Source organism: Carlito syrichta, unplaced genomic scaffold (assembly GCF_000164805.1).
Source record: "Carlito syrichta isolate Samal-C Ts95f unplaced genomic scaffold, Tarsius_syrichta-2.0.1 Scaffold48748, whole genome shotgun sequence".
Classification (NCBI taxonomy): Eukaryota; Metazoa; Chordata; class Mammalia; order Primates; family Tarsiidae; genus Carlito; species Carlito syrichta.
In genome coordinates this window covers 383,228-397,114 of record NW_006992844.1, presented here as the reverse complement: position 1 = coordinate 397,114, position 13,887 = coordinate 383,228, and the positions used below count along the sequence as shown (strand labels likewise).

The 13,887-nt window shown below is 37.4% G+C and overlaps 1 protein-coding gene across 2 annotated transcripts in view; it reads left to right on the top strand.

Moving 5' to 3' along the window:
- Window positions 1-13,887, top strand: part of ARHGAP6 (Rho GTPase activating protein 6) — a 100,559-nt gene that overhangs the window by 46,138 nt on the left and 40,534 nt on the right. For both annotated transcript variants that reach the window (XM_008048753.2, XM_008048748.2), the window contains exons 5-8: window positions 1,866-2,061; window positions 8,501-8,556; window positions 11,377-11,527; window positions 12,533-12,681. In XM_008048753.2, the coding sequence (XP_008046944.1) occupies window positions 1,866-2,061; window positions 8,501-8,556; window positions 11,377-11,527; window positions 12,533-12,681 (552 nt within the window). The remainder of the gene's footprint in view (window positions 1-1,865; window positions 2,062-8,500; window positions 8,557-11,376; window positions 11,528-12,532; window positions 12,682-13,887) is intronic.

Here is a 13,887-nt window from a genome sequence, read left to right as displayed (position 1 = left end):
GTGGTAAGCCATGATCATGCCACTCACTGACAGAGTGAGATCCTGAAAAGGAAGAAAAAAAGAGCTGTTGGGTGTCCCTCCTTGGTTAATCCTGTGCCCCATGATAACCTAAACATTCTGCAGTATCGCCATTGATCCTGGTCTCTTGTGATCTGTCATCTTGCCAGACTCTCCCTCTTGACTGTGAGGCTTGAGGGCAGGGCCCAGTGTTTTTGCTAATTTCTTCATCACCAGTCTGAGAACATTCCTGGCCAAATAAATTGGCTGTAGGGTTTTCCTTATCAGTGGAGCATTTCTTTTTCTCAAACAAAATCTTAGAATCCTATATATATATTTTTTTCTTTTAAATCAATATTACAACAATATGGACCTATTATTGAAGGAATACTATGTTCTAGACACTGTGATATTACTTGGCTTTTCAAATTTTAAACCTAGAAAGCCAAGTTGAGTTTTTCAGGCAAACTGACAGGTGTTGGTCGAGTCAGCTGATAAGCATCTCTAAAATTTCCCAGGTCACTGGGAGCTCTTCTCTCCCTTTTTCCTTGCCTGGAGACCCTAAATCTTTGCCACCTCCAGTCACTGAACACTGCCCTGGTTAAAACTCCAGGCACTTCCCACTTAAAACCCACATTTCTCAACCATCCTCCAACATTCAGGACTTCTCCAAGGTAGAAGGAGGTACTGCTGTTTTTGCAGTTATTGACTATGTTTAAAAATGGAGAAATAACCAAATTATGGAATACTTAAATTTGCATGATGAAATTGTTCTTTCATATCTGTCATTGTTTCCCTGACTGTGTGTAAAAACCCATAGGATAATAACACCAAAACTCTCAATTTGAGCTTACTGGGAATCTAGGGCTCAGGCAATGGGTCTCCCAAACGTCTTCTCCTCTATCCAGGCCCTGCTAGGAAACCAGCAGCCAAGTTCCTCCTCTACACTCCCACAATGGTGGGTAGCTATAGCAAATGCAATTGGTGCCCTGACCCCTTTCTCCGAGCCTTTACCATTCCTAGTATGCCAGCTAACCTTGCACCTGCCAGTGCCTCATCTTTTTGCTAAGGGCTTTCTCTGATGCCAGAAGTACCTGGCCCACACTGATGGCAGGCTGCAGGTATGAAGGAGATAACATTATATCCCCGCCCCCACCAGAGGCTGCCTTTAGTCAATGATTGTTGAGACTTGGTGTATAAATACCTCAGCTCCCTCACTCCTTAGTAGGGATAACTCTGAGGTGCCAGATCTACAGTCTCCTCGAGCTACCCAGGGAGATTGAACTCCAATTGCCCTTAAGAGTAATAGGCTTGATAATGCTCCTTTCATGGTCTGCCTTCCCTTCCTCATTTCACCACTTCCCCTACAGGTGTTTCCCAGGACCACCTCCCTAATAAAGCACTTTGTGCTACTTCTAGGGGAAACTAAACTAAGATCCTTTTTGTAGAATCCTCCTATTTTAAAAAATCTACTTCCTAGAGCCAGAGTTGAATTTTTAGTTCACAGGATTTCTCTGACTACCTCATTCATTGAGTATGTGATTTTTTTCTTTTTTCAAGAAATAAAGTGGTTGGGCCAAAATACTTTAATTATATGTTTCCCATCTCTTGTCTTCCACTTGGAAACTTTGTCTATTGTGGAAATTGTAGCTGCCATTATCTTGCCCTATGTTGTGGAAGTTCCTAACTTTTTCAAAAGGCATTTATTTTTTTCCTTGTGATATTCAAACAGCACAATTAATGCAATCAAGCAGTATTATTTCAGTGTGATAAATAGTTATGAGTAAAAGTATGCGTTGGCTAGCATTTTAGGGCAGCTGTTTTTCCTTTCTGTCTGCACTCTGTTCATGCCTGTGCGTCATCTGCAGGGTGCCATGTCAGTGGACTCTATCACCGATCTTGATGACAATCAGTCTCGACTACTAGAAGCTTTACAACTTTCCTTGCCGGCTGAGGCTCAAAATAAAAAAGAAAAAGCCAGAGATAAGAAACTCAGTCTGAATCCTATTTACAGACAGGTTCCCAGGCTGGTGGACAGCTGCTGTCAGCATCTAGAAAAACATGGTAAGTATAGATTTGTCTGTCAGTGATCAAGTACTAAAGATTTTCATTTTTTCAAGCATCATTCGTTTAAGCACCCAGTTTCAATTCTGTTCATTTGATCAGGCTCTGGACTAAAATTTCCTTTGCAAAGAAAGTGCACGGATGTGAGTGTCTGCTTAAGACATTACTGAACTAAACAAGATTGGGGGGAGTAGGGATCAACTTGATGGTATTCAGACTGCTCAGTCCCCAAGAGTCCTCAGAAGTGACCCTGGAGACCAAGAAATTTAGGGAACGACCAGGTCTGTTGGATTGTGTCTGTCCCTAGGATCCCCTTCAAAACGAGCAGATCCACTTTTATCTTTGATACATTGAGGTTATTCACAAGGTTTCCTTTAAAAAGTAAGAGTCCAGCTTCTCCCTCTTTTGCAAAAAAATAGATTTGGAAATTGTTGCCTAAATGACTAGAAAATACATTATTTTTGACAATAGGTTTACGCATTACTGTTTGCATTTTTGTAAAAGAGGTCATTTATGCTTTCACCACAGTCATGCTCTGCAACTTAATTCCAGTTGAAATGCTGACTTTAAAATGGTATACCTTTCGGGAAGGGAGGAGAAAATGGTATACCTTTCTTTAAACATTTTTCTGAAACTTAGATTTTTGGTTCATTAAACTGCCATTTCTGTAAGATAAATTTGTTTGCTCTAGTGCTAGCTTGCATTTTATAGACATAGGAAAGATTTCTTAATTACTTTTTTACTATAAAAGTAATATGCTCGTTGTAATTTTAAAAAGTAAATGGGAAAGCAAAGAAAATTCTGAGGCTACCATGTAGACATAACGTCTGTTCACATTCTCATCTATTTCCTTCTAAAAAATGGAACTTTATCAAAAATTGTTAAAGAAATATCTAAGTTTCTTAAATAGCTCACTATATATGGAAATCACTGGATAACCTTTGAGTGACTTAATAAAATTAATATATTCAAATCGTATTTATTAATACAAAATATTAAGTGTAGTTTCCTCTATTTTTTCACCTTATCTTTCACATGCCTGTATATTACCTATGTACTTTCTCTCTATATATAGATATAGATATAGATATAGACATAGACATAGATATGGACACATATGCAACAGTCATGTGCCACATAATGACATTAAAGTCAATGGTAGACCACATAGATGACGGCGATTGCATAAAATTATGATACTGTATTTTTACTGTACCTTTTCTATGTTGAGCTATGTTTACATATGCAAATACTTACCATTATGCTACAGTTGCCTACAGTGTTCAGTACAGGAACATGCTGTACAGGTTTGTAGCCTTGGAGCAAAGGGCTATACCATATAGACTAGGTGTGTAGCTGGCAGGACCATCTGGTTTTGTGCTATGATGTTCACACAATGATGAAATTGCCTAATGACGCATTTCTCAGAATGTATGCCTGTCATTAAGGGACTCATGACTGTGTGTCTGTACATATATACATATGATTATCTGTCTGTCTCTTCCTTGAAAAATTAACTGGAAGTCAAAGAAAATGTCTGTCGTTTTGAATTCCCAGCACTTACTGTCATGATTAACACAATGTAGGTGTTCAGTAAATGTCATTTGAACAAAATTTTTGAGCCTTTGTGATAGTATTTTAATAAAGCCTATTAAATGTTTGTCCATGATCACAAGAGTACATACTGATAAATACAAAAGTTGGAGAAAACAAAGGAAGCCTAAAGAGGGCAAAAAGTTACCCCTAGTTTACAAGCAAAGACAAAAATAGCTAACATCCATATTTTGGTATATTGAATGGAATTATTTTTGAAAAATAGCTTAACAACCATAGATTTCAATACTTATGAATATGTGAACTCAGCCCAAATTTAACTTTGTGGTAGGAAAAGAGACATATACATTTAGAATTGAATTTTTCCTGTAAAGAATGTAGAGAGCAAACTGTAAGAGTTGTAAAGAATTCTAAACAACTAGAGCTATGTGGATTTAGAGCTCCCATGCCTTCTGTGTAAAGATGTCCTTTAAGTACAGGCTTTTAAACAACTTTTGTGATGCACTGCTTATTCTGAAAAATTGCCTGACATTCTGAAATAATATTTTTTAAAACTAAAAGAAAATTACTCTATCGTAACCTTTGAAGAAATGAATTCTAAGCAAGAAAATCGTACCCCAGTCATGCAAAAATTCCTTGGCGGGTTGAGTAATTGCTCTTTTGAAAGAAAACTTGGTATGTCTTTTTATTTTTTTCTTGAAAATAAATGATCATGAACTACAGTTTGTAAAATAGCGCTTCCCTTCAGTGTATTTAAAAACAGGACAGTTTCACAGTCTTTTGGGGGATAATTAACATGTAATTCACAGGCAAGAAGATAACTGGTTGGTCTTCTGCGGCCCAGATTCTAATCCAGATTTCGACCAAATGGCTCCAGAAAAATAAGAGACTTGTTCAAATTCAAACAGATATTGACCTTGTTCATTTTAAACCAGTGAACAAAGAGCAAAAATTCAAAAGTATTTCTTTCTTAAGAATTTATTTGCCTGTTTTTGAAATGGGGAGCAGACAGCTTGAGTCATTTTGGCTTTATAAACCTTGGTCAAAAGTGTTGTTCACCCTCTTCAAAGCTGGTTTTGGACAATTAGAGTGGCCCTATTTATATTTATATGCACAACGCTTCCTCACTTATATTTCACCCAAATCCTTTCTGTACAGTTAGATCAAAATTCCTCAAGCATCCTCAATTTTCCAGAAGCACTTATTTCAGAAAAACAGACAAAAAAGCAGCAGTAAGTCAAACTATATCATATCTCTTGACTTTAGGCTAATTTGGGGGTGAAGCCTACTGCTCACTGTGCCTGAGACCCAGGCATTTCTGATGGAAAAGGGAGAAAGGTAATCAGATGAATTTCTGGGACAAGATACAGAAAGTTACATTTCTTTGTCAAATCTATGCTTTTTTAAACATACACCTGGTCTTACCAATGACTGTCTTAAGTCAATTATTGAATACCTAGACTGTATCTTCTCTTTGAGGAAAATTACTGTAAGGCTACATCAGGAAAAAAAAAAAAAAAAACATTGACTTGCTAAAGATTGTCGTTTGCTCTGCCTAAAATAATTAAATTTTAAATGGGTTAAAAGAGAGTATAGTCATCTGAGGTACATAAGAACTGTAGCAATCACACTAACTAGTTACGAACTAGTTGTTTTTTTTTTAAATCACAAACATTGTTACAAAATGGAAAAGTACTATAACTGAAGAAATAATGTCATAGGAATGGACATTCTGAACAACCTGGAGAATTTCAACCAAATAAATAGTCACACTTGTGTAGAAAATGCCCGTATGTGATCATGCTTCTGTACACATTTCAACATTTCAGAAACAATCTGAGAATAAGAAAATAAATGCAACCAAAATTAAAATTATTAAACCTACTATAGAAGTTTTCTATTTTTCACATAGAAAATCATTCAGTTCATTCAAGACCTGTTTCTAGATGTATAATAATACGCCCAGATACTATTCAAAGCATTTTATATGGATTAATTAATTGAATCATTGCACAGCTTTTGAGATGGGTACTCATTATGCCGATTTTTCAGATGAAGATGTACATATAAATCGTATTTTATTCTAAATTGTTGCTCCCAGAAAGGCAGAAACAATACATTAGGTTGGGGGCTGACTTCAGTTATGAGTCAGACAAATTGATGTCAGTGGCAAGGAGAGTACAGAAGTCTTTTGAAAACTGATACAAAGCAACCTTCCACTCAAGGGTAAAGCACCAATGTGTGCTTACGTGAATCAGCAACAGCTAGCCTCTCACTGTGATTCTTCCAAACTGTTCTGAAAATTTAGAATAATACTTGTAAGATATAGAACTGATAAATGGGATATTTATAGATGTTATCTTTTCTAACTAAAAAAAACTTAGTAAAACCATAAAATAAATTTACAAAGTCACATCCATTTCCAATATAAAAAGAGCAAAATTTAAAAGTATATAAGAGCAATAATCAGTTATACTATACAAATGATTTATTTATATTAATACCCAAAATATATCCAGAATATCTGCAATAATAAGTAAGAAGCTTCTATGAAGAAAACATCAATGCTCTATCAAGAGATATGGAACACAACTTAGAAAAATTAAGATGTTTATTTTGTTTCTAGATAGGAAGAAGTAATGTTCTAAAGATTTAAATTATTTCCAATTTAATTGTATATTGTACTAGTCAGAGCTCTTCCAATGGCAGGAGAGAGAAATCCAGATAAAACTAGATTAAACAAATTGTCCTTACCCCCAAGGACAACAGCAACAATCCTTATTTGTATACTGGGCGTCTGATGACTTTAGGCACAGCAGGGTCCAGGACTTAAATGATGCTATGAGTGCTCTCTGTTTACTGACTTTACTCTGAGACTAACTGTCTTCATGTGGCTTCAAATGAGCATTAGTAGCTCCAGTCTGACGTCATTCTCATGAATGATGATCCCAAATGAAGAGAAAATGAGCCTCCAATGAAAGGAAATATGTAGATGTTGCTCATCAGTGGTGATGATTAATGGCTGGCATAGAAAAGGGAGAAACATTCAAACATTCTGTGCCCCCTGAAGGAAGTACACAGTACCTCTTATGAAGTATTCTTGCCCTCAAAATAAATAAATATAAATAAATAAATCACACCTGAACCAGAGAGCTAGCTCTAACTATCTATTTATAGGAAATAAAGGATAGAAAAGAACACATAAATGACAATGTAGGGTGTCCAAATCCAGACAGTGTAGACATCTACAGTGGGAAATCACTGCTATGTCTTCACCAAAGCAAATTATGAGGATTAAAAACAGAGAGGGGGAGATATACAAATTAAGTGACTAGAAAACACATTGATAATATCACAGTTTGTGAACCTTATGTGGATGTTGACTAGAAATGTAACGCTGTTAAGGAACTAGTGTTGAAATTTCTAATATACAGTAGTGATATTACTTGTGTTTTTTAAGAGACCTAATTTCTTAAAATTGGGTTTCTCAACCTAAGCACTACTGACATTTTGTGTATGTTAACCCTATAGTCTCGCATCTAAGACATGATCAATCAGAAATCTGAACAAATCTGAACAAAAACATGTATGCAGACTTGTTCACAGTAGAATTATTTACAATAGCAAGACAAATGTGTATTTTGGAGAGACCTATATGCTAAACAGAGAGGAATATGGAATAAGCTGTGGTCCATTCACAGAATAAAATATTTTGCATCCATTTTAGTTGACATTTACAAGGAATTCTTATTGGCATGAAAATTCTTGTAATATAATAGTGAGGGAAGGCAGTATCATCCTCTCTGTCAATAGATAAATTTATATAGAGAATGATTTCAACTATGTAAAAATATATACATTCATGGAGAAAAGGCTGAGCAAAAAATGAACCAAAGATCAGGCATGGTAGCATACATCTGTAACTCCAACACCTTGGGAGACTGAGGCAGGAGGATGCTGGAAGTTTGAGACCGGCCTGGGCAACATGGCAACATAGTGAAACCTCGTCTCTACAGAAAACAATAACAACTGTTATTATTGTTAATATAGCCGAATGTGGTGGTACACACCTGTAATCCCAGTTACTCAGTATGCTGAAGTGGGAGGATCTCCTGATCCCAAGAGTTTGAGGCCACGGTGAGCTGTGATCATGCCACTGCACTCCACCCTGGGCAACAGAGCAAGACCCTGTCTCAAAAAACAAAACAAAACAAAAAACCCTGAAATATTACTATAAGAAAATGACTGACAGTAGTGGGAAACTATCGGGGGGGGATGGGATTAACGGTAGTAAATATCTGTCTGGGGATGGGGAAACTCCTCTTATCAACAAGGATGCCTGAACAAAACGTATTTGTATACCTAACCCCACAATATCATAATAAAAAATATTAATTATAAAAAAAATTGAGTGATTATTTCTGAATCAATTTTTAAAAAATATATTATTTTCACTTTTTTCTGTATTTTTTAGGTTTTCTTTAAGAAGTACATTTTAATTATGATCAGACAAACAAGAAACATCGATTTTAAAAATTGATAAAAAGTTAAAATCCCTATAAAATTTATGTTTAGGTAATTATTAGGAACAATGAAGAAAACACTCCATTATTTTCTCTCATATGGAGAAAAAATATAGAAATATATGATGTCACATGGAAAAATTTTCCTCAGAAACAATTAACATAAAATGATTCTCGTGTTTAAAGAGCTGACCTCTATTCGGAAAATACTATTGGATGGAAGAAGAATTACTCTACGCTATCATAATTATTGTTCTTCATGGTACAACACCATTCTGGCATTCCGCTCTCTTTCTATTTTTATTTCTTCCAGAACTGTAAGGCATAAAACAGGACTGTTGACTTTGTTTGCTTATTTGCAGGCCTCCAGACAGTGGGGATATTCCGAGTTGGGAGCTCAAAAAAGAGAGTGAGACAAGTAAGTAAAAACTGAAGATTATATTTTACGTTTCACTTGATTTTCAATCAACTTACCTAGTACAAAGCTCAAGTTTATGCAAATTCTCTTCTGAATATATATTTTTTACCCTCCAACCAGTTATAGTATAATTGAGTCCCAGGAGGTAAAGGGCAACAAAAACTCAGAAAGGTTGCTAGAGTTAGAATCAAGCACTGCATTTGGCCATGCCATGTCCCGTCAGACAAAAGTAATTTGTAGACATCTTATTGAAATGACAAATGCAGGAGATTCAGAGTGTCTAATCAATAAGTGATAGAAAATAATTGTAGAAGCCGGGCATGGTGCCTCATGCCTGTAATCCCAGCGCTTTGGGAAGTGGAGGGGAGAGGATTGCCTGAGCCCAGGGGCTCGAGACCAGCCTGGGCAACTTGGTGAGACCTCGTCTCTACAGTAAATAAAAAAATTAGCTGGGCGTGGTGGCACGTGCCTGTAGTTTCAGCTACTTGGAAGGCTGAGGCGCAATGATTGCCTGAACCTGGTAGGTCGAGGCTGCTGTGGTCCTCTCCATGCCGCTGCACGCCAGCCTGGATTACAGTGAGATGCTGACAGGAAGGAAAGAAAGAAGGAAGGAAGGAAGGAAGGAAGGGAGGAAGGGAGGGAGGGAGGGAGGGAGGGAGGGAATAATTGTATTGCACCTATTTTTACTAAAATGTGATATGAAAAATGCCATTAACATTCTCTTCACATAAGATGCTATGTGTATAGCTTTACTTTCTCAAAAATAAATAATTCTTATTATGTTTCCATGGAACCACTGGTCCTTAATTCATTTTTCATGTGGAAATTGTGCCCCTGGGTTTTCTTGAGCACTATGCAACATTTCTGCAACACAAGTTTGATATTAGACCTTCACGAATAGGTTTGTGTGATCAGACAGAATGTGTGTTCATGATGGCTTCATAAAAGGCTGCCCATCCGTTAAGAAAAGAATTTATTTGTTGGTGAAAGAAAATTAAATTGTTATTCTTCCTTCGTTGGCTCCAACAGAAAGAAATACGGAACATGGCAACTCAAAAAATGAAGTCAAGTGAAAATAAATTTTAGTTGGATAACGCTAAAGAAATGATATTCGTTCATATTATTGAAAATACCTTGTCATATATCTTTTTTGTCATGACAAAAGGGTTTTCAAAAGAATATTTTCTGGCTGGTTATTTGGTTTTTATTCTAATAATCACACAAAAAAACTATTGAAAAACATTTAATGCTTTACAACAGGACTTGCAGGAAGGAAGATATTACAATGACATTTCTTAAGCCTCTCACCTGTGCAAAGTTGCAGAATATCTTCACAATATTATCTCATTGAATCCCCCCACCAGCTGTGAGAAGTCTCTTTCACCTACTTCTGTCAAGGCTTAGAAAGAGCAAAGAACTTAAGTCAAGATCACATGATTTAACCAGTCACTCTTCACTTCATAAGCCAAGCTGTTTTCAGGATCCTTTCTTCCTGCCTGTGTGTATGCTCAGAAAGGAAATATGGTGTGTTTGCATGACCACAATTTGGAGGGGTGCCAAAGGAAGCCTTTGTTCTGGCTGCGTGATACATGCTGATGGCGAGTTTTCTGGAATCAACGAGCAGTTCAGGACAGTGATGGGTATTCTCATCAGGTGGACAGGTGGCAAGTGCCAGATATTATTCATCAGTTATATCTGGGTCCATCAAAGAGAAATCCTTTGCATAGAGATTTATTTAAGGATTATCCCAAAAAAGTATAATTGGTATTTACTTAGAATTAGATTCCAAATGTGAATTATGCTTTAACTTACCATTTTATTTTGTTATATCACCTCTTAGCAGCCTACACTTTTTATTCAGAACACTAGTCACAATATTAAGAGCTAATCATTTGTGAAATTATCTGTTTGTCACTTTGTCTCTCTACCAGTCAGGGAGATTGAGGAGGGTGGGGACTCTATTCATCGGTATATTTTGAGGTCCTATAGCAGGGCCTGGTACACAGGAAATGTGCAGTAAATCATTGTTAAATGAACAGATGGATGGATGATTGAACAAATGAACTCTTAAAGAAGTTTATTACATAGTGTAGATTCATTAATTTATATAATTATTTCTCCAGCAGAGAACAATGCATAAGAAAAATTGAGCTGATAGAGATAAAAATGCGGTGTGGAATTATTACTCCCTTCTTCTTGCCATTGTGTTTTCTTGCTACTTTAAATGCTAACAGACCTAGTAAAATGATTAAAGCAGAGAATCCTGGTAATTGTTAATAAGGCTTATTTGACAAACCTAAGACAGCTTTTATTTAATTATTGTCATCTTTTAAGTCTTAGTCATGAATATCTTATCAGGTTTCTTAATTTCATTGTTTGCAGAAAAATCTCTTTGCTTTCTTGTTGAGTACCTCGGTAAAACATCAACATTCAAACATGACAGGATTGGTGACACGCAGAACTGTTACATAATAGATTAATTCTTCCCTCTCACATTTACAGTTGACCTAAATTACCTTCTACCCCTTAGCTCTTCCTCTCAATCTTCTGGTTGTCATTATTGAACCCCTTTGCCTATATCATTAACAGTAATTCCACAGATGTATCCATATATATATATATATATATATATATATATATATATTCATAATTGGGCTGTGTAGACTTGCAGATCAAGGTGAGATGCTGTTTGCTTCTCATTTGGGGAGGTCTGTGCAAACGTAATTCTAGATGCTGCATGTGACAGCACTTCTTTTGCTGGGCACTGGCACATTGAGGAATGATGTTATGTGACTGCCACTTGAATCATTATTTTTCCAGCTACGTGAGGAATTTGACCGTGGGATTGATGTCTCTCTGGAAGAGGAGCACAGTGTTCATGATGTGGCAGCCTTGCTGAAAGAGTTCCTGAGGGACATGCCAGACCCCCTTCTCACCAGGGAGCTATACACAGCTTTCATCAACACTCTCTGTGCGTAATGCAGCCATCTGTGGGAATGTGGTCTTGGAGTACCAGGATGTCCAGCCCACTCATTAAAACCTTGTGCATGTATTTCCTGATAGCTCCTTGTGTCCTTATTTATCAGTCTCTAATGAGTGGGCTATTTGGGGAATTATCTGAGATTTACCCTGGGAGAATTAGCAAGAATAAAGTTGTCATAAAACTAAATGGAAACAGCCAAGAAGAATTTGGGATGCTTCCAAATGACCCCAGGACAGTAGAAAGTGCTTTGAATTGGTGCTTTGGAGTACCAACAAGAATTCACATTGAGTCTGTGCCTGAAAATGTGTTTGTGTTTCTAGCACGAGTTAAGAGGGAACCGCAGGAACCCAAAGAGAGAAAAAGAGGCAGACAACATTCCAGGGGAAGCAAGATGGCATAGTCCAGTACCAGATACAGATCCCGTGGAGGAGAAAAGGAGGGGGAAGGGGAGAATGGATAGGCCAGAGCTGGTTCAGCCTCCCTACATTTCTCCCTCCAATGCTACGATTCAAATAGGATCACAACAGAGAGAGAAGACTGTCTTTGTGCTGTGTCTTGGTTATTGCCAACAAAAAGTCTGTTCTTTGTGTATTACTCAATAGAAAAGAGCCTTAAATATTTTATAAACTCAAATTTCAAAATGTCACCAATTCTCAGCAATTGTTAGTAAATACTTACCAACAATGAAAGACTGAAATTCTTAAAGTGGGTGATGGGTGATACCAGGGAAAAGAGGGAGAAAAATTGAAAATTAAGTTATAATATACTGGGAGTATAATGATTTTTCTAGATGTTACAGCTCCCCAGGTCTAATTTGTCTTTATATCTTTAATAGAATCTTGCTGCTAAATTGGTAATGCAATGCGTGAAGGCATGAAATAAGACTTGCCTTGATAGCTCCTTTCTTAAGGCAATTGAGAGGAGGCCTTTCCTCCGTGCCTGAATGGTGCAAGCTCCCCTTTTACTTAGAGCATTTATTTTTGCCTTGTGTAGTGTTGGAGCCAGAGGAACAGCTGGGCACTTTGCAGCTCCTCATCTACCTTCTACCTCCCTGCAACTGTGACACCCTCCACCGCCTCCTACAGTTCCTATCCATCGTGGCCAGGCACGCCGATGACAACATCAACAAAGATGGGCAAGAGGTATGACCCGTTTGCTGCCATAGACACTGTGACTTTTATTTTCTCTCATTTTAAAAGGATGTACCACCAATATGGTCAATCGTTTCACCTGAATGAAATTACACTTTCCCAACCTAGCTGTCTATATAGGAAGACAGTAATGCAGGACCTTCTCTGAAGGAACGGTTGCTAAGAGCACATGAGCCATTAACTTTCTAATATGTTTCAAGGATGCTTTCAAATGAGATTGTCATTGTCCATGATGAAAAGACAAGACTCTGGACTTCCATTTGTGAGAAGAAAACAAACAATAAACTACAGAGGTCCTTGCAACCATGTAAAAGTGGAGTAATGGAGGTGGAAAGAGATTGCTGGCTCTTGTAACTGATTTTATCTGCTTCTTTAACTTGGAGCCCCAATATTATGCCACTTCTTTATTATTCCAGTTTGTCCCTGGAGCTCCCATGTGTACTATTACCAAGATGTCTAGCATACCCCTTGTAATGGGTTGTTTCCATCCTTAAATCCTCTCCAAAATAGGGACTTGCTTAGTGCAAGGGAGAGTCAGCTCTACTTCCAAACCAGATGTATATGGAACTAGAAGGTCTGATCTGCTGACCTGTGCATCTCCATGTCACATGGTGTCATCTGCTGAAAGCAGGTTCTCCATAGTCTTACAGACCCTTTAGATATGTTCTTGTTGGGCCTGATCCCCACTCAAGCTTCAGGGTGACCCACTCACACACCTAATCTGAGGTCTCAGACTCTTGTTCTCTTTGGTCACATTCACATACTTCAAAATATTTTTCAGTTTTATCCTTGGACAAAAAAGATGCTGGCCTCAATTTTAAGTGACCTGCTATCATGCAGCCTATTTAATCTTCACCTTAACAAGAGATCCCCTTCCCTCTTTGACATCATGCAGTCATCCTTCTCAGTGACCTCGGATTCCCCAGGAAACTTCAGACCCTGTAATACACTAGCACCCAGTGTAAATCAACAAGAAGGGGCCAGCGGCATTCCAAACTTACTCAACCACAGGAACATTTATTGAAATCCTTTTTAAGCAGATCTCAACTGTATTGTGAATCCAGTTCTGTGTTTGTCAGATTTCTTTCCAAAGGACGTAGTCATATATAATTTTTTCTCTCTACTCTAGAAAGGCAATTCTGCATTTCTTCTCCTCCCCCTGCCTGTGTGTGTGTGTGAGAATGGAACTTACTTGAG